Genomic DNA, 25,335 nt, shown 5'->3' with positions numbered 1-25,335 from the left:
TTTGTCTACGCAATAATTTCACCATTAATAAATATGTAAGTACTTCTACGCAGAAGAGGCACTAGTATATGGCCTGACCAGGAGGCAGAGTGCCAGTGCCAGCTGCGTCATCTTTGAGACCCTCTAGGGGGAAGTGGCGACCCCAAGCGCAGGGCATTCCGAGTATCGCTATCAGTACCCAGGCCCAGACCCAGCCCCCATCCGAGATCCGAGAAGGAGAGCCGGCTGGCTGACTGCAAATTAGTTGCAAACGAGACGGAAAGCCGAGCGGTTGGCAAAAACTAGACACCGCTTTACAAATATAGCACTCACCGATCACTCAGCGAGTTGTATTATAGTTCTAGTTGCAGTTGCATTTTGTGATCTCTACTATGAGCACCCTGGCATTGCTGGCCTTTGTCCTTTGGGCCTTGTTTCTGCGCTATTTGCCGCAGATCCTGAACTTTTTGCGTCTACAAAGATTCGCCAAGACGCTGCCAGGACCTTCGGTGGGCGAGTTGATAGCGAATGTGAAGAAGGGGGGTGAGTAGGGGGGGCACAACTAGCACCAGAATGCAATAAAATAAATATTTATAAAATATCACGTATACGCAGCGTTGCCTGCAATGGAATTTCCATGCACTTGGACTTTGAACTTGTGTTCTCTTAGTATTTCTGTTTATAAACAATTACTTAATAACCTTTTAAAGAGATCCTCAATTGGCTGAAGGAGCTGAGGGAGCGACATGGCCCTGTTTTTCGCATTTGGTTCGGCAAGGACCTCATGGTAATGTTCAGCGATCCGGAGGACATCAAACAGCTGCTGGGCAACAACACGCTGCTGTTCAAGTCCAAAAACTATGAACTCGTAGAGCCCTGGCTGGGCAAGGGTCTGCTTACCAATGGCGGTGAGTCCTGGCATCGTCGTCGCAAGCTCCTCACGCCGGGCTTCCATTTCCGCATCCTTGGCGAGTTCAAGGAGCCCATGGAGGAGAACTGTCGCATCCTAGTGCGCCGCCTCCGGGAGAAGGCCAACGGTGAGTCCTTCGACATTTATCCGTACATCACCCTGTTCGCCCTGGATGCCATCTGTGAGACGGCCATGGGCATAAGGAAGCATGCCCAGCTGCAGAGCGATTCCGAGTATGTTCAGGCAGTGCAAAAGTGAGTGTGGGAAAACAATATTTAAATTTGGAACAAATAATAATAAAATATTTAATTTACCTTCGCAGGATCTGCCGGGTGATGCACAAGCAGAGCTTCTCGTTTTGGCAGCGCCTAAACATCTTCTTCCGCCACACCAAGCCGGGCAAGGAGCGCGATGCCGCCCTGAAGGTGCTCCACGACGAGACGAACCGCGTGATCCGCCTGCGCAGGGAGCAGCTACTCCAGGAGCGGGCCGAAGCCCGGCCCGAGGCCGAGCAGGACGATGTGGGCGGCAAGCGGCGATTGGCCTTCCTGGACATGCTTCTCCTCAGCCAAATGGAGGGCGGCGCCGAGCTAACCGACACCGACATCCGCGAGGAGGTCGATACCTTCATGTTCGAGGGCCACGACACCACCAGCTCGGCCATTGCCTTCACCCTCAGTCTGCTGTCCAAGCACGCGGCCATCCAGCAACGGGCATACGAGGAAGTCTCCGAGCTGGAGGGCAGGGAGAAGGAACCGATGCCGTATTTGGAGGCGGTGATCAAGGAGTCGCTGCGAATCTATCCCTCGGTGCCGTTCTTTTCGCGCAAGGTCATGGAGGATCTGCCCGTGGGCAAGCTGACGGTGCCCAAGGGCGCCTCGATCTCGTGCCTCATTTATATGCTGCATCGGGATCCCGCCAACTTTCCCGATCCGGAACGCTTCGATCCCGAGCGTTTCCTGCTCAACGAGAAGCAAATGCATCCGTTTGCCTTTGCCGCCTTCAGTGCGGGTCCCAGGAATTGCATAGGTGAGAGTCTTATTTATTTTATTTTTTATTTTATTTCTATATTTAAAATTTAAGATGTTTTAAATTTTAGATATTCAGGTAAAATAGTTATTATAATACAGGGTAATCTCTACTATTTAATGTTGAATTGATTTTTCTGAGCTTTTAAATATTATTTAAAAATTCTTAAAACCTTAAAAAATGTATAGATAATATCTTTATTTTTTTTTAAACATTATTCATCTATTGAAATATTTTTAAGTATTTCTAAATTTTAAATAATCAGGTGAAATAGTTATTATAATCCATGATCCATGATCCATGATAATCCATGTAGGGATTCTACATAGAGTTGAATTTATTTTTTGAGCCTTTAATTAAATATTTTAAAATTCTCGAAACCCTTAAAAACCCCTAGATAATCTCTTTAGCTTATTAGAAATCTTGTGTAGAGCTATTTTTAAATATTTATTTGTTTTGATTTTTAATCGAAAGTTTGTTTTGATACCAAAAATAGGCAGCGGAATTTTTCGAGCTATTTGTCAGAGTTCACACAAGAGCGATTTAATTTATTGAATGAATTTATTCTGTGAATATTTATAGACGTCACTCGAATTATATGTATAAAATTGATAAGGAAAGCTGGATGCTGCTGGGTTGTTGCCTTGAAAGTTCACTTGAATGATTGTAAACAATATAATTCAATAGGAAAAGCTATGGCTATTAAATTCTGAGCTCCTAGTCCTAAAATTCCTAAACGCTTTCATCTTTAGTCAGGAAATACTAACGAAAACATTACTTAATATTATTTAGTTATTTGTTTATTAAATTTGTGAATAAAAAATGTCATTAAAGGGCTTATGAAATGTCCACAAATAATACTTTTATTAACTCTATTTTTTATTTAATAATTTTATTAATAATTTTTTTGTATTTTTCCAGGCCAAAAGTTCGCCATGCTGGAACTGAAGACCTCTTTGTCGATGCTGCTGCGCAGCTATCGCTTCCTGCCAGACGAGGATTATCAGCCCCAGCCTTTGGCCGAGTTGGTGATGAAGAGTGGCAACGGGATTAGAGTTCGGATTGTGCCACGCGACCAGGAGGTCAGCTCAGCATAATGTATATATTTTTTTTATTTTTGTATTTTTTTTTTGTTTATAAATAATACTCTAGCTTATAAATTTAATTTTTAATTTTAAAAGCCTTTAGCATTTTTTAAAAAATTTATATATAATATAAAAAAAATATATATAATAAAAAAAATATATATAATAAAAAAAATATATTTAATATAATAAAATATATAAAATATAAAAAAAAATGTAATAAAAAAGATGTATAATATATAAAAATTACACTAGTTTGCATAAATATAGTTTTTATACTTATAAAAAACTAGAAATTATGTAAAATAAAATAAAAAACAAATAAAATTAAAAATTAAGCTTCACTAAATTTTTGATAAATGCTGACCAGTGTTAATGAATGTTTATTATTATGATTACCTTATCGGCGAACGTGACGCAGTTGAAGTGGCTTCTCCGGGGGGGCCTGCGGCTATGTCAGTGGGTTATCAGTTATGGGCCCCCCCCCCACCTGGACCCAGCATAGCGTCCTTGGACTCCCCTCCCCTCTCGCACAAGGGAAGGCAAAGATTAGACAACAAACGAACTGTGTTTTTGTTTTGTTTATTTCACTTTGAACTTTGAAAAATACACATTCGATCATATACATATATACACGATTAGAGGTATATATATGTGCATGTATGTATATAGGTGCTGGGCTTTATTCGTTAGTTATTCATATATTTATTTATATTTATTGTTACTTGTATTGTTAACATCCAGAACCAGCAAACAAAAAAATATATGGTATAGTTATATATATGTTGTATATATCGTGTGTTTCCCTCTGAATAACTACTACTACGCACACACTTATTGCTCTCTCCCAAGAGTCGATCGGTCCGTCCTTGTGGTGTTCCCTGATCCTTAATTCCTTAAGCTTACCTCCGTCCTCCCCTTGATTTGTTGTTAGTAGAACTAGTTAAATTCCTTTACCATAAATATATATATATATCAATATATATATATAAGAGTGTGTAGGATATATATTTGTTTTGTTCCGAGTTGCGATCGTAGCAGATTGGTAAGTAGTTGTATATATATATATATATATATGTATTCACATCTCTGGTATAGTATACTCTATATCCCTAACTAGATTGCCTTCAATTTCCGTTTTGTGTATGTGTGTGTGTGTGCCGATCTTTACAATACAATATATATAGTATATGTCTATATAGGTAGGTTTATAAGCAAGTTCCTCTTCTTTTTTGTTTTTGGCCTTTTTTTTGCCTTAAAGCTGAGCAGGAAACAATTCGTCTATGGGCTTAGTTAGTGGCGGCTAATGATATGGTTTGGCTATAATAAATACAGTTAATATTTGTATGTTTATATATATATAAATATACAAATATATATATATATATATATATATATATATATATACATTTATATATATAGAGCATAACTGGGCACATAAAGCGGGGCTTTCGGGGGGGCTTTTCCCCTTTAAAGGTGAGGAAATACTGTGAGTTTGGCTTTAATTTTGGGGGGTTTCTTTGCTACGTTTATTATTCAGTTTTTGTTTTTTTCTATATTTTCTACTTACAAAATAATGTTTAAAATTTATTTAGTTTATAAACAATTACCTTATAAAATTATTTAAAAATCTCTAGAGTTTTTTTTGACTATTTCACATGGCTTTGAAATAGTTTGTTGAGGTTTTAGGTTTTAGTTTTTTTCTACAAATTAATTTAAATATTTTTAGCAAGTCAAAAATGCTTAAAAAAAATTATAAACAATATTTAAGCAAACAAAAGTAATTAAAAATACAATTTTTTTGCACTGTATAAACGTAATAAAGGGGACTTTAGCCCGAAAAGCCCCGCCTAGTGGCTCCTAGGATCCTTAACTTAACTCGAACGAAACGCACTGGCTGCTCCTCCGAGGCTGCTCCTCCGGGATCACAGCCATGGAATGCAAATGGTGCGGCATACATCGCGCCGATGCGGATGGGGATGTGGCTCCTCGCCCATCTGACCGCCACCGCCGCCGCCGATATCCGCTGGAGCACCAGTGCCACCTTCACCGCCACCACCTCCTCCTCCTCCGCCGCCAAACTTGAAGAACGAACTCCTTCGTCAGTGCTTGCGATGGGCCTGCGGTGAAGCGCTGGCAATGGAGCCCGATGCCGATCCGGAGCCGGAACTGGAGCCGGAAAGAGAACCGGACCCGGATCCATAGCCAGGCTCAGCCTCCGGCATGGACTGCAGCACAGCGGCGACGCTGCCATGGCTGGCGCGCTGCTGCGACTGCGGATGACTGCCGGCGGCATGACTGGCATGACTGGGATGACTGGGATGACTTGGCAGATGACTGGAGGCGGTGGTCGCTGCCGTCAAAGTGGAGGCTCTGGCCAGGCCACTGTGCCGCTTGGGTATCACAAACGGTGGCGGCGGCTGCGGCGTATATTGTGGCGGCGTGGAGTTGGCCGATGCCTGGCGCACAAAGGATCGGGCCGCCGGCACCGAGCCGCTCCTGGCAATGGCTCCCGTGCGTGGCGGTATGGCCGGCGGCGGACCAGGCGGCGGTCCGCTGCGTACCTTTGGCGGCGGTGAACTGATCGAGGCCAGGCTCTCCGTGGAAGGTTGAGAGGGTACGCGTGGCGGCAGCTGCGGCAGTTTTCCGGAAGCGGGAACAGAAACGGAAACGGAAGTCGAAGTAGCAGCAGGTGCAGGAGCAGTTACAGGCGTAGGAGAAGCCGGGGCCGGCGTCACATGGACTGGCATCCTGGCCTGGGGCTGCACCGTGGACATGGTTATGGTGGGCTTCTGCATGGGCACCGTGTGGCGGATGGAGATGCTGCCCGCCTGGCCCTTGCCGCTCATCCGGGCAGGAGCTGGAGCGGGAGAAGGAACAGGTGCTGGCTGCTGTTGCTGCTGCGTGGGATGAGGCGTCTCCCTTGGCTCCTTCTGCTGATCCCTCTGCTGTTCCTTCTGCTGTTGCTGCTGTTGCTGTTGGTGCTTCTGCTTCTGCTGGGCATGAATGTCCTGGATCTGCGGCGTGATGACCACCGGATTTTTCTTCTGATCCTGGCCAGCGGCCACGTAGGAGAATACGCACAGCACCGAGTAGCAAATCTGATCGGACTACGGAGCATATACGTGATTTTAAAGAGCTGTCATCCCATTTTGTGCATCAAATGGGAGTTTAAAATCCCTTTAAGGCTCGATACAGTCACAGAAATGGTTCCAAAATCAAAGGGAAATTAAGTTTTAATTTGGATTCTAAGTAATTAAGTTAATTATTGATACACTTTTGGAAATATCTCTGTAAACCTGCATATCAAGCCTGGAAATGAACAGTGTTTTTTTTTTTTTTTGTGTTTTTGGTGAAGTGATTTGTGTTTTTGATATTTTAAAAGAAATCTTTATTTTATAATTGTTTTTCTTTTTTTTTTTTTTTTGCACAACACAAAGGCAGCAAAGCATGCAGCTCGTAGAACAGTGAAGGTGGAACAACCAAAACTTAAGGGGAAAAAAGATGAAACTTAAAACTGGAAATCAAAGGAAAAACTGTAGAAAGTTTACACAAGAAAAGCCACAACATAAAAAAATAAGAACTCTTGTTCGTTTTTATGTTTCGATTGTTTGGTAGACAAGTGTTATTTCCCTTCTTTGCTTTTCATTTCTTATAAATGTGTTGGGAAGTACATAAAATATACAAAGGAGTTATACATAAAAAGGATTCGGATTTTATTTACATAGTTTTCTTTTTGGGGAGTGAAGAGAGGGTAGGCAATTCTAGGCACTTTTATTCCATTTACTCCCTCGGCGCTGCCTGTTCCAATTCCAATGATCCACTAGGCTCTTTGGCGGTGACTGTACCCCGATAGCGGGCGGTGGAGGAGCCATTGAGATGACAGATGTAGGCAAACTGCACGGAGGTCACGCGATGAAAGCTCAGCACGATTTCCGAGGCCTTTGGGTTTCAATTACATTCGATTCGGGGTTTTGTTTTTGTGATTTTTTTTTATTTTTTGTGATTGTTTTTATTATTATTTGTTTTTGAATTTTTCATCATGATTTTGTTGAAATGAGAGTTAGTGGTGTTTTGGTGTTTGTGTGTTGTTGTTGTTGTTGCAGGCATTGTTTGTTGTTGAGTTGTTGTTGTTGATTGTTGTTGTCGTTGTTGACATAGAAATATATTCACAGAAAACGAATGCAAAAAACAGAAACGGAAAAGAATAGTATTTATATTTATGAACGGAAACGGAAACAGAACGGGTAATAAAAAGAAAATCGAAAAACAAAGAATGATTATCGTTTATATCGTTGATATATACAAACTGTAGGTGCAATTGTAGGTGCCATTATTATATAAAGTAATTGAATACTTGCATATTCCATATATATATATATATGAAATATAAACAGATGTGTAAGGTTTGTACAGAAATTTGCACGATTAGGTTAAGTTTATGTACAGTTAATCGATAAACGATTGTGCCGCAATTGAAACGGAAGGGGATGCAACTCGGAACAAGTGGTGAAGGGAGAGTAAGATATATATATATAGAGTGACAGAGAGAGAGAGAGTACGAAATATGGCTGTGGTGGCGAATTGTGGTGAGTTGTGTGCTGAAGGGCTTACAGTACTTACCATGCTCGACTGGTACTTGCGCTGGATGAGATTCCGGGTCTTGGGATCTGCAAAAGATAAAAAAACCATTGTTTTCCAACTTGTGATATATATATAGAATAGAGTACTTACTGTACTCCTCCAGCACAAAGATGCCGCCCTTCTGGGTGAAACACTTGCGGATGTGGTCCAAGCGTACGAAGAACTGAAAATACGGGCGGAGAGGAGTCAGTTGGGCTTGATTCTTCTACGGTATGTTCAATTCTCCGGATTCAAAGGTTCCGTCGCGGAACAGAACGCAAAAAATGGAACATAACGGAGGTGGGGGGAAAACGGAACGAAACTCAAGGCAACAGAACGGAATGCAACTGAATAGAAAAGAGAACGGAAAGCAAATAATAAGGCGGTTCAAACAAAAAAAAAAAAAAGCTTTCACACAAATGAAAGACTGGTTGATAGGCAGAGAGCTGGGGGGAGTTAGACAGAGATAGATTTTGGAGAGCGTTGAAAAGAGATAGCATATACACACATGGGTGGTAAAATGTGATAAATAATATATTTTTTTTTGGGGGAGAGCAAAATGTTCTTTCCTTTTTTGTTCTTTGGTTTCTTTTTTTCGCTATTTATTTTCTATTTTGTGTTGTCAAAACAGTTACCAAAAAATCGGAATGCAACGCAACTCAACGAAACGAAATGAAAAGAAACGGAAACGGAAACGGATTATGCAAACATTAGCAGGCAGGCTGGCAGGCAAACAAAAACTGAAGGCTACGCAAGCGCATGGTTATAAAAACTCTATTTGAAAGACAAGGACACCAATAACAGTTAACGACATTCATGTATGTACACAGCACGCATCTAGTGTTTTTATTTCTTTTCTTTTTTTTGCTTTGGTGGTTATCAGTGCAACCAAATGGCATCGGAACGCAAGATAACAACGATCGAACGCAATATGAAATGGAACGGAATGGAAAGTAAAACGCAAAGAAACGGAACGGAACAGACTGAGAGACAGAGCGAGAGAGTTCGACAGATATAGAGAGAGAGAGAGACAGAAAAAGAATGCAGCAAAATCAAATGAAAGTTTGGTAATTAGTTTGGTTTACTTGATTTCTTTTTATTTCCATACATCTGACAATATATATTTACTGAGAGAGTATGGAATTCTTTTAATTGATTTTTGTTGTTTATTTTTTTGTTTTTGTTTTTTTTTTTTTGGGTGTGGAGGGATTAAAGGGGAATTCTAATTAGCACTTGTGAGATGGTCGCATACTAAGTAGCTTGGATTTTGGATACGAAGGCGTTGGTTCTAAGCATATATTTGTAGTATATATATTTACCCCAACTTTGGCACTAATACGAACGCAAAATAACTAAATTAAGCTACAGTGTGTTCGGTGTCCGAGTGTGTTTGTGTGTGTGTGTGTGTACTTCTCTAGAGAAGTTTGCTAGTATACAAAAAATTGTAAACACACTAAGGGGTTGGTTCTAGCAGGAGAGATCGGTTCTATTAGAGGATTGCTCCTTGTTTGGGCATCGTCCTCTTCCCGTTTTAGACTTGAAAAAGGGCTCGGCGGTACGGGAAATGGGAAATTGGGAGATGAGCAGGGGAACGGAACGAAACGGAATGGAATGGAGAAATGGGGCAGGCATAATTCGGCGACACATGTAACAGCATGCAGCACATGTGCCAGCCTCCACTAATAAAACTAATCCTCTTCGGTACTCTATGCTATGGTTTCCTTAGGCCCTTAAGAGGAAACGGAAACGGAACGAGAAACGAAACGAAATAGACAAATACAGGCTGGAAATGAGTGAAATAGAAACAGATTGAGAGAGAGAGAGAGAGAGATAGAGAGAGAGGCAGGCAGGAAGGCCTGGAAAGCGCACTTGGCATATCTTTTTATCCATTTTTTTCTAGCTCTTCATAAGGCTTGTCCTTGGTATACGCTTTCCTTCTTTTTGTTTTTTTGCATGTTTTTTTTATTGAATTTGGTATAGATTTTCTTGAAGTTTGCTTAATTTATAAACTAAAACTACGATTGATGTTCAAGTCTTTGCTATAACAACGTAACGCTACACAAGCAAACTGAAAATCATAACTAAGGAAAGTGTGTTGGGTCTATATATTATTTTGTTAATAACTCGGTGAAAAGTAACAAAATGAAATACAAATTCTGAGGCTGCTTTACCTTCCTAAACAAACGAAAGGATACGAAAAGCAATGGAATGGAACGGAAATTGGCGAAAAAGAAAACGGAATGAAACAGCACAGCCATTATTAGCATATCGTAAATTTCTGCTATTTCAGCCCTGATTGTGTAAGTTTGGTTGGCTTCAATATATGTAGAGCAGGAATATCTTGGTTGAACTCAATTCCAGACGGACCTGGACATATGCAAGTGTGGTGCGTATAATTATTATTATTTTTTTAAATACTGTGAGTTGTGGTGCATTCTCGACCCTGGCAAGGGGCTTTCGCAAGTAGTTGCACTTGAGGAAGAGTGGAGCGTGCTTGGTTGGGCATGCTAGGAAGCTCGAAGCTTAGATTTAGGTTTTTAGTAGCACACACGGGAGTGTGACCAGCTTCGGACGAGAAGGTGTGACCATGTGTGAACAGAAATAACGAGTGAAATGGAAACAAATCGATAACGACAAGGTGCTTCCGCAAAACTAAAAATATATATATATTCTAACGTTAATAGGCAATCGGTAATTCTGCATTTGGGTATTTAAATTCAAATTTATTTTAAAATTTAAATTTAAATTCATGTTCAAGTTCAATTCAACAAACAAACCAACTAACCAACCAACCAATCAATCAACCAACAGTTCAAAAACTAAAATCTCAGAGATAGAGAGAAACGTAAAAGATATATGTAGGTAAATAATATACATTATATATTCTTTTGGCCAGGCTGAAATTCAATATCAACTACAAATTTTTTGGTTTGCAACTGGTAATGCCTTTGGTTTACCTTTTTTTATTTCTCTCTTTGGTTTTTTTTGGGCGTGTAAAAGTGAAGGCTTAAATCAAATGGGAAATAATCCAACTTAAAACTCAAGAGCAACGCAAACTAAAATTATTTTCTATTTGTAATTATTATTTTTGTGAGGGGCTTTGGAGTGGCGGTGGGAATGGTGGGATGGGTTACGGGGGTGTTGGGTGGATAGCAGGGCTTTTAAAGAACAATAGTTGCTTATAAATTTAAGTTCAAATATAACAAGAAATTTGTTCATTGCAATACCTCGAAATCCTGTTTTTCAGATCGTATTTTTTATGATAGACATTTTTTTGATATTATTATTGGTTTATTTTTGTGTTTCAGAAGTAGACCAATCATTTGGAATAATGCGAATTGAGTTCGATTCGATTCATTTTCGGTTCAGTTCGGTTCGGTTCGATACGGATCGTGATATATATAGTTTTTTTGGTTGGTCCACAAAGAGGAGGGAGAGCGAGCAACGGTGCAGCGTTCCGCGATTAAACGAGCAACAAAGAAAATTATAAAAAGGAAAGTTGAGAAAAAACTGTTGTCAAAAAACGGTTTTTCATTCATAAAGTATTTTTGTTGTTTTTATCAATTTCTAATTTGCTGGCTGGATTTTTTGTTGTTTTCATGTATCAATTTTTTTTTTTTCATAATCATTTTGAATAGATTTTTGTAAATACTAAATAGAAACGATATGAAATGTGGCTGTTGTTGTTGTTGTTATGTTAGAGTCGCTTGCTTAATGGGGGTATATATATTTAAATATATATATATTTTTTAATGGGTATATCGGCTTTACAATGGCAATCATGGGTGGAGGGCACATGGCTACTATAGCTTACTTATTTGTTGTTTTTTGTACTTGTTGTTGTTTCGGTTATTATACTTGAGGAAAAAGGAAACAAATTTGGCAAGCATAATTGCTACCAAAAAGGTGAAAAGAACAGAAAAATAAATCTAAAAAAATTGGGAAACGAGAAGAAAAACTAAAAACGATACAAAAAGTCTTATATATCAAGTATATTTTTTTATAAAACACGAAAAATCGATAGAGAAGTTAGTAGTTAAAAGAGATACGGACAGAGTGGTAGATTTATATAAATATTTTTAAAATTTATATCTAAATTATAACAGAGTTTTAAGAGAAAAAATAAGTATACATCAAATGAAACAGAACAAAATAAGCAGGATTTTCTTTTTCTTTTTTTTTTTTATCACAAGGACCATCTCAAAAGTTACCAGCTTAGAATATATACTTTGTCATCTCGCCTTATTTTCTTTTTTTTATTTTTTATATTGCTTTCGTTGCATCACATTTTTCTTTTTCATATACATATACGAATATATATATATAGAGGGATGAGCTTTAAAGATTCAAATAGAAGGCAAATGAGCAGAACATAAAATACAACAACGAATAAACAAAATCAAGAAGGTATTCATCAGTGTTTTAACCATAAAAAAACACACACATAACCCTCAGTCTTTGTAGATTTCTATTTACAAGGAAACTAATAGCTTGTTAAAATAACCTAGGGACCTAGGCGACCTCATCTTATTTTATTTATTTATTTTTTTTTCTATCTAATGTGATTTAGTATTATAGTAGTAAATAGTTCTTATGGTAATGTAATGCTTATGTGGTGATAAGGGGGAACTTCCAATAGGTTACATACAAAAATGTATCGATTTTTTTTTAGTAATTCTTACTAACGATAATCGGTAATCGTAGGTCGGAGATCGTGAATCGTAAATTGTAAATCGTATAACGGTAAATTAGTAAATCGGTAAAAATCGGTAATCGTTAAATTGTTAAAATCGGTAAATCGGTGAAATGGTAAAATCGGTAATTGGTAATCACAGTTATACCAATTATATGAATGAGCTTAAAAAGATGACCTTATGAAACATATCAAACGGTGAGCATAAGTAACCAAACGTAAGGATCGTATAATCTATCGAAAAAGAAATATAAAAAGGGCTTAAAAAAGGGGTATAAGTATTTCTCTTGCTGTTGATTTTTTTTTTTTTTTTTTTTTTGATGGCGTTATCATTGAATCGGTTAGATAATAAATAAAATAGAGATTATAATGAATACGGCATTCAGTACATTCACTAGCACAATATATGGGTATGATATAGATGGATTTTCTGCATATATATATATATTTTATTTGATTTGTTGTATTTCTTTCGCTTGGATCAAATAGAGATTGTATAAGATAAGAGATTCGATTGATTTTTCGATATATATTTTTTGGTGGATTATATAATGACGTAAGAGTATTAATACAAGTTAAATATATTGAAGAAGGCGAGTCAAAATAAAATGCCAAAACCAAAGCCAAAGAACCAAACGAAAAACGAAAGAGTCACAGAGAGAGAGAGAGTGATAAAGAGAAAGTGAGAGAGAGGTAAAGAATAATGCGTAGTTGGAGGTTTTTTAGCTTTGGGTTTTTTGGGGATATATAGGTGGGTCGGGCTTCCGGTCGGGTCTAACGAACTTAAACACTCGCAGGAACAATGGGACTGGGGACTGGACTCACTTCCGGCCTGGAATATGTTACAATATTTATATATATATTCGGTCCAGGTTTCTTTTTTTATTCCTAAGAATCTGTTTTTTTTTTCACAACGTTTATCGGAAAAGCACAAACTGAAAACCAAACATAATAAATATATATATATAGACATATATATATATATATATTATTATACATATAAATTTATATTGAGAAGGCCCTTGATCTTGATGCAGTCGATACACACACACAACAAGGAAATTATCGGGTTAATCGATCGAACTAATAGTTATCGTAAGTAAGAAAGAAAGCCAGACTGAAAATGAAACGAGAGAAAACTAAAGGTAAACTAAAGGTTAAGAGAAAGGAAACTCAACGAAATGAAACGACTGTAAATGAAACACTGAAACGTAGGCAGTGGGAGTATGTATCGATATATGGACAGATAGACGCGCGATATGTACTGATACCCATTTATTATATCGATTGTTGATCGATAATCCTCTAGATACTTTTTTCTGAATTTTCGGTTACTTCTTTTCTATAAACTTTGGATTATGTTCGTGCTAGTTATATTTTGTTACCGGGGGGGGAGGTTCTTCTGACTTGGAGTGTGTGTGGGAATGTACTTGTGTGTGTGTGTGTGTGTGTGTGTGTAAGTGTGTAAGAGGAGCACTAACTATAGTTCGGATTCGGAGCTTTCGTTTTCGTGTCTTAGTCTTGGGTGTAACTATGTATTTATAACTTTAGCTTGATCTTCAGTGTGTGTGTGTGTGGGTGCCAGGTGTTTTTCTTTTTGTTTTATTATTATTTTTTTTTTTTTGTAAGAGCATACACTCACCTTGCTGTTGGAGAACAACAAACCGACACCCTCGAGGCACACCTGCAGCAGGCCGCCCTCGCCCGTGTTCATGTCCTGGACAGGGAACTCGCCCCCCAACTCGGGCACATTGGTGGGCGTGCCGCCGCGCTCCATGGCCTCCTTGATGCAGTTGTACAGTTCCTTGCACTGGACAAAGGGAATTATTGATTGATTGAGTATTCAGTATCCTGCTTCGAGGAGGACCCACCTTCCTTGTGTAGTACTTGTGCAACTGGGTCTGTCCGCCGTTGCGGCGCCACAGGCAGAGCAGCTTGGTCTTGGGCGAGTAGGTCATGTTGACCAGCCGCTCGTACCACCAGCGCTCCACAATGGTCCCGTCGACGGATCGCAGGACCAGTCCATCGTCCCGCACCTCCATGAAACGCAGCGGACCATTGACATCGGTGCCCTGGTGAACGGTGAAGCTCTGGCGGTGCAGCAGCCGGGAGCCAAGTGGCTTCAGATCAATATCGTTGCCGTTCTGAGCAGGGGAAACCCAAGTTAAAATCAAGCTCCAAGGCGATGCACGCCTCCCTCTAAAACTCACCAGATTATTGATCTGATCGACCACATTGTGCACCTCCTGGGAGTAAACGAGTCCGATGTGGCTCTTGCCGAGCAGGCGGCGAATCTTGCGCCGGATCTCGTCCTTGGTGACATTCAGCATCACCAGGATGGCGGTCAGGTTGTACAGCATCGTGGAGAGCAGTCGATCCTCGTCGTGCTCGAGCCGCTTTCTTTCCGATTCGCTCAGTGACTTGTAGCGCTCCATCATCTCAATGGGACCCTGGATTGTGTCCAAGTAGATTCTTGCAGGAGGAGTAGGAGGAGCCTTTGTCCCACAAAACTCACCTGATCCATGCCAATCATATCCCGCTCCTGGCTGACAGCATCGAGGAAGGCATCCTCCCAGAACTGCATTTGGTTCCACAGATTCAGGCGATCCTTGCCCAGCAAGCCCTCGAACAGATACACCCGCGGACTGTCCGGCGACGGCGAGGATGAGGTGTTGATCAGGTGTCCGCCGGTGTACCGAAAGCCGGCACTCAGCGTCGACTTGCCGGACCACAAGTTGCCAGTGCTCTTCTTTGAGTCCTTTGAGGTGGTCGTCTGCAAGGTCGGTTTCATCATTAGTAAATCAAGGTTTTGTGGGATTTGGGTTCTAGGGTTAAGGTCCTGGATGGCAGGGGACTCTCTACAAGCCTGATTCGTTAAATGTGCAAGGGGTAGGGTAGAAACACCTATCTAGATTTATAACCTGCTCAACCTCCCCTTTTTTAGGAACTCTCCATAACATTCTGAACATTCTTCATAAATTAAGTCACAACCTCCTAGACTCTGGCCCGGATGTACTTACATTTTCGTACTCCGTGTCCGAGACTGTGGACCGGCAGCTGGAGGGCAAGCGAACAACGCCCAGACTGACCACGGAGAGAGCGCCCGTGGAGCCGGCAGCCTACGGATTACATACGGCCTGTTAGAGAGCTCTACAAACGGATGGGTGGATTGCGAGGTTGCGGGGATTACGTGAGGCGAGGGTCAGGTCATTAGGTTGCAGCCATATATATGTTACAACTGATAGATACTGATTGATACTGATACAAGCTAGTTGGTACTGGGTGGCCTCTATACACTGAAATGCCGATAAGCGATGCTACATACGATATATACGATATACGATAAACGATTTACGATTTACGATTTACGATTTATATACACTGAGCAATTTACAGGAGTTTTTTGGTGGAGAGCACTTGATGAATGGACGCAACTAGGTGTGGACACTACGACTACGGACTAGGGACTAGGGACTACCCTGTATACTCACATCCGAATCGAACGAGGTGAGCATATTCTTCAAGGCACTTCTCTTCTGCGACAGCATATCCTTGAACATCTCCGTGGTCGACTGGCCATCCTGGCTGTCCGTCGACGAGAGCCTTCGATTTGGTGGGGCACCTCCAGACGCAGGCATCGGATGGGCGGTTGAGCTCTTGCGGGACTCCTGCGGCGATGCCCATTCACTGCCCAGGCCCGAGTGCGAGCCATTGGGTGAGCTGGGCGAGCGTAGGTTCTCCCGGCTGCCCATGGGACTGGCCGCATGGCTGGAAAGCAGGCTGGAGGACATGTCGCTGCCCTCGTGGATCTCCTTGCTCCAATAATGGGTGTGCGCCACCTCCATCAGCTGGAACACGGAGGCCATGCCGCCCAGGCCAAAGTTACCAAAGGTCACATCCAAGCCGCCGGCAATGGCCTGGACGCACTTGAGCATGCCCTTCCACACGGGCTTTGTCACGCACTGGAAATGGGAGTAGAGATTCTTTAAAATCCTTGAATTGGGAAGGGAGAAAAGGTGACCACCCACCACATCGTCTATGTGATCATCTGGGGCTATCTTCTTGTCCAGCGTCTTATTGAGCTTGCTGAGCACCAGGGTGCGATAGGACTCGTCCTCCATGAGCTTCTTAAACCGATTGAGCTTCAGCCAGCCAACGCCCTCGCCGGCCAGCACCTGATTGGTCACATCCTTGAGGAAGGCCTGGTTCTCGGCATTGCTGTGCGAACGCTCTTGGTTCTGCTGGCGGGTGAGCTCCTCCTGTGTCTGCCTGGGACCCGAGTGCTTGATCAGAGGCGTTCGCTCCACGAGTCCTTTGCGGCCGGGAAATGGGTCAAAGTTGATGCCGGTCTTGCTTTTTACAGAGCCACCAACACTGGCGGCCGGCTTGTGGGGCACAGGAGCCTGCTTCTGCTGGTTTTCTGTGATGTGGAGTGGTTATTTCCTTGGCTTCGTTACCAGATTCCCAACGAAACTTACTTTTCCCAAACATGCCCGAGAACATGGTGGATGTGGACGAGGCCAGGCCATTGAAATCGGTGCCAATGGAGGAGAAGAAATTATTGCCACCGCCACCGCCCGAACCGCCACTCTGCTGCACTTGCTTCTGTGTGGCCAGCTGGGAGCCAGGCACCTTTGGCGGTGCCATGGAGACCGCCGCCATGGGATCTCCTCCGCCGGGATGCTCTTCAATCTTGATGATGCCCTTTTTGGTGGCCGCCTCCTTGGCCGTCTTGGTCAGATCGCCCAGCGTCGACTTGCCCACATAGGTGAGATCCTCAAGGGTATTCTTGCTCACCCCGGCCGCCTGTTTGGACACCTCCAAAGCCTGCTTGGAGGCCTCGCCCGCTGCCTTCTTGGCGTGCAGCGTGAACTGTGGACCCGAAGGAGGATGAGAGTTAGTGATGGCAATGGAGGAGGGAGGGTTATAGCTACGTGGTGGTGCTAAGTAACAATCAAAGCAAGGTCCAAGTCCCCTGGAGGACGAGGACAAGGACTACGGTCCCAAGTCTACAAAATGACACTATGAGTTCCCATGACGATATCGGTGGAGGATGTGGATGGGAGGAGCAAGGATGTTTGGGTGACCACAAAAAGGTGGTAAAAATCAAATATGAGAGCTGAGTGATGGGAGAATATATTTAAAATACGAAAATGTATTTAAAAATAATATTAAAAATATGAAAAAATATTTGAAAATAATATCAAAAAGATGAAAATCAAGGATGCTCAGTTTCTATGTATATGTATTTATTTAGACTCTTATGTTGTGTAAATATGTATGTAAAACTTACATCATTTGATGATGTAAACGATGATGGTGTTGATGTAGAAAGGATGTGGCGTTTGTGGATGATGAACGAATGTAAGAATTGTGAGTATATTAAATGGACTGGGGATTGTGCGGAGTGGGAGTACCAACCTTTTCGAAGGTATGACGCATTTTGTCGTCAAGATCTTCGTCCAGCGCATGCTATACAGTACGGAACATTCATGTCAGGTTGCAGTTTTCAACCAACCAACGCAGAAAATAAACAAAACCAAAAAAAAAAGAAACGAAAAATTAACAGAAAAAATATAAGAAAATAGAAATGAACACATTGAGAGTACACAACACACACTCCTTTCAATCCCTTCCAGCTTTTCCGGCACCTAGACTTACCTTGTCCACGTGGGCCAGCAGACCCTCCTGGCTGCTCTGCCTGGTGGTCTCCCGCACCAATTCCTTGGCGTGCGAGGCAAAATTCTCGAACAGAGAGCTCTGCGAGCTCTGGCGACCCGGACTGCTCGAGCTGGAGCCAGAGCTGCCCGTCCTGGCCAGGATGTTGCTCACACTGGGCTGCTTGACGGGAGGCGTCAGTGGTGGCTAAATAAACAGAAAAAACTAGAATTTGTTCCCCGATTGTAACCCTTTGAGCCTACCGGAATCTTCTTCTCATGCCGCTCCGAGTCACTGGGATGACGCTGCAGCTTTGTCATCGGCTTGCCGCTGCTGCTGCTGACCGTGTCCGGCTCCTGCTCGATACTGGCCATCTTAATGGTAGCCTCCAGACGCATGGCCAAGGGTGTGGCCAGCTCGAAGCTGGGGCCAGATACCCCTGCACCTCCCGCACCCACCGAACCCGCCTGTCCCTTTGGCTGGAAATCAAACTCCGAGTCGCGATTGAAGCTGGGCGAACTGAGATCCGAGCGACTGGAGGACGAGGACACCGGACTATCCGCCCTATCCTCATCATCCTCCTCTTCCTGAGCTTTGATGGCCGCCGCCGCATCGGCCGTGCCCTCGGGATACTGCAGCTTGCTGGGCGGATGATACACCAAAGCCGGATCCAGATTCGAGGACAGCGTCTGCGGCACCACATGCGGCCGATTGTAAGAGCCAAAAACGTCATGGAGGCTGGGCGACAGATCCGAGGAGGCCATCTCCGAGACAAAGTCACTCAGGGAGCTGTACGAGGAGCTGCTGCTGTCCGCTCCCTCCGAGTCCGAGCCGCTCTCGTCCGTCGGCTGGCACTCCAGTTGCTTCAGCGAGCGCAGGGCACCGTTCAGGGAGCTGCCATCGTCCCAAACCGAAAACCTAATGGGTGTCAGGGCATGGGCAAACCATTTGGGCTTGTCCCCCACCTGCATCGGGTCCATCACGCCAGTCTGGACACGTAGAAAGGCCACATTTGTGGGCGTCAGCGACCATTCCGCCAGGAACTCCACCGCTTGGGTCCGGGCGAATTGATTCAGGAACACCGAGGCCCGTGGCCGGGACCTGAGGAAACTGTTGATCTGGAAGGCCACCACGGGACGCGGATACAGACGCAGTGTCCGGGTGTGTTCCGCGAAATTGGCCAGCGTATTCTGGGCGTTGAAAAAGCGCACCATGGCCACCCTGGTGGCCACGTCCACAGAGTCCACATCGGTGCCATAGACAAAGGGATTGAGGGCCGGCGAGTTCATGGGACTGGGCTGACGGGAGTTCAGGGCGCCCTGGTTGGACACGGAGTTCCGTTGGCTAGCCTGGGCCGAGTGCGGTGGCGTTTGCAGAGGAAGTCGCACTTGGGATACCCTGTTTTCGGTGGGAAAATTATTTTTAAAATAAAAAAAATGATTTATTTCCAGCTCTAGTATGTATTACTTACCCCAGCAGCGGTGGCTCCTGGAGACTGTCCCTCACCGAAGGTAAAAGCTGTTGCGAGGACACCGCCTGATTGGTGGCCGTCATCGAGGTAAGAGCCTGTGGAGCGGTATCGGAAGGATATCATCAGTAAGCGCTCTGATCTTCCCGGAGTAATCTCTAAATGGGTCCTTCAACTGGGCTAACTATGGGATTCTTGTACAAGGGATACTTATTTCAAGGGTCTTGAGGCTACTTCAGTTACTGGAATTTACAGAGAAGGAGTTGGGGAGAGAGAGAGACATAGAGAGCGCGAGAAAGAGGCATGCACACGAAACACATAGTACTAAAGACAGCGAGAGATATATATAGGTAGTATATAGGGACAGATATATCACATATATCGCGTAGGGAAATCCCAAAACCTAGGCCTTGGTTTATGGATAATGACTGATGACAAGGAATCGAAGTTATCGATGGATTTGATATCAACTTTCTCAGCTCTAATGTAGGCATGCGGTTAGTGCTCTCTGGCCTCATATATATATTATATATAGTCTCAGATCTGGAGTTAGTATATTTTTATGGATTATGTTTTAGTATGTACAAACGCTTTCAACTCAAATTTAACCATAAAAACGATAAACCATAAACGATAAACCAAACGTAGATAAACTCGATTGCGAACGATATTTACACCAAGTCCAGCTTCGTCCATCAATAGCATTGCCTGCCCATGTGGTTGTTGTTGTTTAACGATAGTTGTTGTTGTTGATGTTGATATTGATGTAGTTGTTGTTGTTGTTGTTCAAGTTGTGATCAAGTATAACAATATACATTTGTATATATATCATATATATAATAGATAATGCATGAGTGTCAAAAGTATTATAGCCATAAAGTAGAGACAGAGATGGGGCACACATCGATATATAGGCGCAGAAAGAAAAGCAAAAACACAAAGAAAGTAAGTAAGAGAGAGGTAGAGAGAGAGAGAGAGAGTTGTACAAGTGTTTTGCAGAAGTTTCTCAGTGGGGGGGAATTTTTTATTTAAAAAATAGATATATATTAAAAAATCAAATTAAAACACTGCCGAACAGCTTTCTTTATAAATATTCATTAGGAGTCTCCATTCACAATTAGATTTATATTTATATATCGAATTAAATCACACCAAAGTCGATTAATGAGCAGCGATAACGATTTTGTGACAACGATAAACGATAGCAGCGTTAGGTAAACCAATGCATTTGCTCTTCGAATTAATTTTCTTTCTTTTTTTTAGATATTTAAAATAAAGTTGAAGTGGAGCAAATGCATTTGAAATATTCAATGATCAATGAACACACATTTATAAATCTTATATTTTTTCTATGCTAGAAATTCACCCAGTAAATTTTTGAAATTTCACAGACAACCTTTGTTTTCCCACTCAAAGTATTGACTCAACAGCAGTCCAGTTCTCGACCAGTTTTTTTGCAGTGTAAAGAGTCATGTACAGTCCCCACATTGCCCTGATGTCCGCCGTGCAGGCCGTTGACCCCCGAAATCCGGCCAAGCTGCGCTTCGGACGCCGCGACTCGGAGGCCAGCTTCACGGACCCGCGGCTGGAGCAGCTGATCGTCTACCGGGCCCTGCTGGAGAACCTGCTGCAGCAGAAGATTCACTATGAGAACGAGGGCGAGATAGAACGGCAGCGTCTGGAGAGATTCCGCAGTGAGGGGGCCGACCAGCGCCAGCTCCACGTCCAAGAGCAGGTGGTGAAGAAGGCACAGGCCCTGCTGCCCGGCATTGTGTTCAAGATGCGCAACGAGGTGGACAAGCTCCAGCGTTTCCTCAATCCCACCGAAGGCCAGGAACATGAGTTGCGCCAACTGGACGCTGAGCTGTATGACCGGAGCTGTGATCTACTCAAGAAGTGCCAGCTCTGTCTGGAAACCCTGCAGTGACCCTGCCCCAACTAGTATTTTGCATTCATGCCAAAATTGAACTGTGACCCCAACAAGAAATTAAAAATAAAGTAGACAAGTATCTGGAATTGCTGTCCAGTCACTTCTTCATTGGAAAACAAAGTTTGAATCACATTTTCCTGACTTTATGGATGAATTTCCAGCATTCGAATACCGTATTCTCTTTCAGATTATTTTATATACAGGGGTTACTTTCGGGATGATCTTAGCGGATCCAGGGGGCTTACCTGCTTGAGGTGATTCTTCAGGATGGTGCCCTCGGGCTCAGGTAGCGGTGGTATTTCCTCGTAGCCACCCGTTGGCGGCGTCAGTTTGGTGGAGTCCAAGTCCACAACCCAAATGTCATCAGGTAAGCTGGAAAAACCCCACAGAGAGTTACCAATAAGTATTTGGTATACCAATTATTTAGCTTACCGGAAATTCTTCTTGTAGACCAGGAACGAGGCTGGCACACCTATCACAAAGGGCGTGGGCGCCAGGAGCAGCTGCTCTGCACAGCTGAGACAGGTGGGCAGCAGCGGTATCACCGGGAACATGTATTCCAACGGATATAGCATCGTGACAAAGGCCATCACCGACATGGAGAGGGCATTATAGTCACGCGACTGGAACAGTACCTTGTTCTCCTGCATGATCAGTGTCCAGACCTTCAGGCAGGTCTCCACGCCGAGCAGCTCCAAAGGCAAATGGAGGGGGAAGTCCACCAGCGAGAATCGAGTGTGGTCGGGCAGGGCGAACAGCAGGGGTTCGTGCACCGTCGGTGAGAGCACCTCCACCTTAAAGGGAACAAAAAATAATATAGAATTTTAGATTCTAAATTAAAATTTTGGCAACAGGTGGCCAGGTGTATTACTTTTTAGACTTGAAACTTTCTAGGAAAAATTCTTTATTTTCTCAAACTCTCTTACAGATTTATTGTTATTTTTTTTATAAATTTTCTATCTAAATAGTTATTTTTTATAAATAAAAATAATACATGGCGTATGAGTAATATTTTATTTAATAAATATCAAGTATACGCGCTGTGACTGTTTTTAAACGCCCAAAAAAATCTTAAAAATTCCTACCAACTCACCTCGACTCGCGTGGACCCCGGCACTGGCACCGGCGTGGACAGAAGCCTCAATATCCACGTCTCAATCTCCCGCACATCATGCAGAACGATCGAGGGCGTCGCCTCGCTGGCATGTCCCGTCAGCACCGTCCACACATTGTCCCTGTTGACCTTCTGCGAGGCACCCACTCGCTTGGGTGACGAGGACTCGTTGCAGGCATCGATCAGCTTCTTCAGGATGAAGAGGCACTCGCGGAAGGTGGTAAAGAACGGGTGATGCGAGATGATGCACAGCGAGGTCAGCGACTGGTTGCGCAGCTTCGTCCGCTTCCGCGAGGCGCGCGGCGATGGCGAATGACTGCCACCGGACTCGGAGTCTGCGGATGGGGCCATTAGGCCCAGTTTCGGCACTGCCGCCGCCGACGGATGATGCGACTGCGACTGGGATTGGGACTGCTGCGAGTGGTGGGACTGCGACTGATGCGAGTGGAGGCGCTGCTGGTCGGAATCCCGGCGAGAGGTGAGTTCACGGTCCGAATCGCTGGGCGCTACGTTACTTCTGTAGTCGCTAGAAGTAGTTAAGAGGCCGTAACTATTATGGAAATGGTTTGAGATAGGTTAGACTGGCGTCGCTCCACCGGAGCACACCCGGGAGTAGTCCCCTCTAGGTGTCCACTCCGCTGGCAAACACACAACACTTGCCTGCTAAATGCCGAGTCGGAGCTGCGCTCCATGCTCTTTCGCCACGATTCGCGCCGAAAGGCCGAGGACCGCCGGCCACCGCGTCCACCGCCGCCGGCGCCGCCACCAGCGCCCGCACCACCGGCTCCACCATGACCACCAGGTCCACCATTGCCGGCTCGATCACCACCAGCGCCCGCTGCCACCGTGCTGGGACGCTCGATGGGTCGATAGAAGTTTACACAGATGCCATACCGTGTCTTTCCCGAGTCCTTGTCCGTCAGGGCAAACACAAAGGAGGTCATGTCTCGGATGGCGGAGCCAGTGCGTCGCGGTCCAACGCTGGTGCAGCCCTCCGGCTGGCAAAAGTAGACCATGTCCAGGGGCAGCGGGAAGTCGGCATGGTCCGAGGGCGGGTAGCGACGTAGCAGATCCGGCACCTAAGCCATAATTCATAGAATTGTATATATATATATTTTTAAGGTAACCATTGATGGCTGCTTACCTGCACGGGCGGGGCCTTGAGGCCCTGCAGCCCCTTTGGCATCGGCGGCGTCGTATGGGCACCCACAATGGCCATGTAGTCCACCAGCCGGGGACACAGGGAGGCTTTCTGTTGGTCCGACATCCTGGAGTTGGATTGTGTATGCTACGGATAAAGATGTCTTTAAATATAAACCCTAAATATTACCCTAAATCAGAACTAGAACCCGTTGGGAATTATAACCAAAAACCTTAAAAGTAGGCAATTGTTTTTATTTTTGTATTTATTTATTTATTTATTTAATTTTTTCTTTACTTATTTATTTTACTTATTATCTTTCCCCTTTTCTAGTATTTGTTTAAATTTCAGTCTGATCCTTCTCCTCGTTTTCCCCATCAAAATTAATCGTGTCCCCTTGGAGCCAAAAGAAATACAAATATTTTCGGGGGTTCAAGCCAGTCAGTCAACTCTCTCTTGGCCTTCTCTTTGTTTGCCCAATGACCTTGCCGCTGGCAATATAATCGGTTTGGCATCCCGAGGAGACCAAAGCCCAGAAAATTGAATGTCAAAGCGGAGGCACAATATATATTTTAAAGTTGCAAATCACAAATTGCAAATATATATATACCAACACCCCCATTGACGTCAACAAATATACTTCCAGTGGGGGCGTCCGTGAGTCTGTCTCCAAAGAATGCCAATAAAATATATATATTCAGTACTTGGCATGCCAATCCCTCGATAATGCCCCACGTGGATGTGGCCCCCAAGGCCAATTGAGGAGGAACCTCCTCGACAACAGGGGAACGAACCATCATCATTCGTCATCGGATTAATCTTCAGGCTGAGAGTTAGTCAAGTAATTTTAGCACCAATTAAGGGTGCCCAAGGTGAGTCGTACCTTAAGTGAGGGATTACCCAGTGCAGGCGCGAAGGAACCCACTTTAATATCTCTAATAGCACTCGAATCAAGGACCTTGATGTCGACCTCGAGGGATGTACATATAAAATAAGAGCTCTTAGGGAGTGCAGCTGCCTCTTGTCTATTTATCTTCACAAATAAAAATAGTTTTTATATATTTTTAATACATTTTCTCCCTTGAAAACCCTAAATTTCTGGTCCATGTCCTTAAAGCAAAGTGTTTGTTAAGCCCTCTAAAAAAGTTTTCGCGCACACACATACCTCTGGTCAGTGGACCACTGGGCTCTGCCCCCCTACCCACCCACAACTACCCACTTAACATCCACCACTAGCCGTCGCCGTCAGGGCGAATCATGTCAAGGCTACGGATGCACTTACCCCACACAACAACAACAAAAAGAAGAAGGAAAAACTCATTGAAGGGATGCCACTTTGCCGCCCACAGACCGCAGACTCCGCGAAATGACATCAGCCTGGATGTGACAGGCGCACTCCCTTTACCATTCCCATTCCCATTCCCATTCCCACTCCCATTTCCCCTTTCTCTCCTAGTTCCTTGCCCATTTTGAGTTCCCTTCCGATTCGAGGTTAAAAATAGTCAAGGGTTTGCTGGAGCGAGACTGTCATTAACCGAAAAATGAAATCATCCGGAGATGAGGCGCGTGGCCACGTTCTTCGTTTTATGATTGCAAGGTTTCAAATGGCCTGCTGGTCAGTTACTTGAGAAGTTCTTGGCCCAAAAGAGGTTTAGCAAGTGAAAAATGTAAAGCTTTTCAATTTAAAAAGAGAACTAAATGGTAA

At 43.6% G+C, this 25,335-nt stretch overlaps 3 protein-coding genes and 1 long non-coding RNA gene across 13 annotated transcripts; 3 read left to right on the top strand and 1 right to left on the bottom strand.

Moving 5' to 3' along the window:
* The first annotated feature begins 239 nt into the window (after positions 1-239).
* Cyp4s3 (Cytochrome P450 4s3) lies at positions 240-3,379 on the top strand. Its single transcript, XM_017161827.3, has 4 exons — positions 240-522; positions 690-1,143; positions 1,212-1,918; positions 2,840-3,379. The coding sequence occupies exons 1-4, from the start codon at positions 372-374 to the stop codon at positions 3,013-3,015; spliced, it is 1,488 nt and encodes a 495-aa protein (XP_017017316.1). The 5' UTR covers positions 240-371; the 3' UTR covers positions 3,016-3,379.
* A 190-nt stretch (positions 3,380-3,569) lies between these two features.
* Positions 3,570-23,767, bottom strand: Rab3-GEF (Rab3 GDP-GTP exchange factor). Of its 10 annotated transcripts, none has more exons than XM_070288028.1 (21): positions 23,634-23,767; positions 23,150-23,568; positions 22,469-23,039; positions 21,808-22,169; positions 21,621-21,747; positions 20,121-20,153; positions 19,449-19,543; positions 18,241-19,375; positions 17,981-18,184; positions 17,741-17,791; positions 16,798-17,191; positions 16,348-16,739; positions 15,811-16,281; positions 15,340-15,438; positions 14,835-15,092; positions 14,530-14,769; positions 14,191-14,463; positions 13,962-14,129; positions 7,738-7,810; positions 7,627-7,673; positions 3,570-6,113 (listed from the first exon to the last, which is right to left on the bottom strand). In XM_070288028.1, the coding sequence occupies exons 1-21, from the start codon at positions 23,754-23,756 to the stop codon at positions 5,106-5,108; spliced, it is 6,543 nt and encodes a 2,180-aa protein (XP_070144129.1). In that variant the 5' UTR covers positions 23,757-23,767; the 3' UTR covers positions 3,570-5,105. The 10 variants fall into 10 exon arrangements, with proteins under 10 accessions (XP_070144129.1, XP_041630755.1, XP_070144130.1 ...); XM_041774821.2 differs by having other exon boundaries at positions 22,469-23,015; XM_070288032.1 differs by lacking the exon at positions 3,570-6,113 and adding an exon at positions 6,624-6,945.
* On the top strand, positions 20,832-21,495 carry LOC108071071 (tubulin-specific chaperone A). The gene has a single exon (XM_017161749.3). It carries the CDS (start codon positions 20,917-20,919, stop codon positions 21,370-21,372), a length of 456 nt encoding a protein of 151 aa, XP_017017238.1. The 5' UTR covers positions 20,832-20,916; the 3' UTR covers positions 21,373-21,495.
* On the top strand, positions 22,837-24,715 carry LOC138929075 (uncharacterized). The gene is made up of 3 exons (XR_011445502.1): positions 22,837-22,967; positions 23,612-23,869; positions 23,964-24,715. It is a non-coding gene; the product is annotated as an uncharacterized lncRNA (long non-coding RNA).
* Positions 24,716-25,335: the final 620 nt, after the last annotated feature.

This window comes from Drosophila kikkawai, chromosome X (genome assembly GCF_030179895.1).
Source record: "Drosophila kikkawai strain 14028-0561.14 chromosome X, DkikHiC1v2, whole genome shotgun sequence".
Classification (NCBI taxonomy): Eukaryota; Metazoa; Arthropoda; class Insecta; order Diptera; family Drosophilidae; genus Drosophila; species Drosophila kikkawai.
The sequence above is the reverse complement of the archived record's forward strand: the minus strand, read 5'-3'. Positions and strand labels throughout refer to the sequence as shown.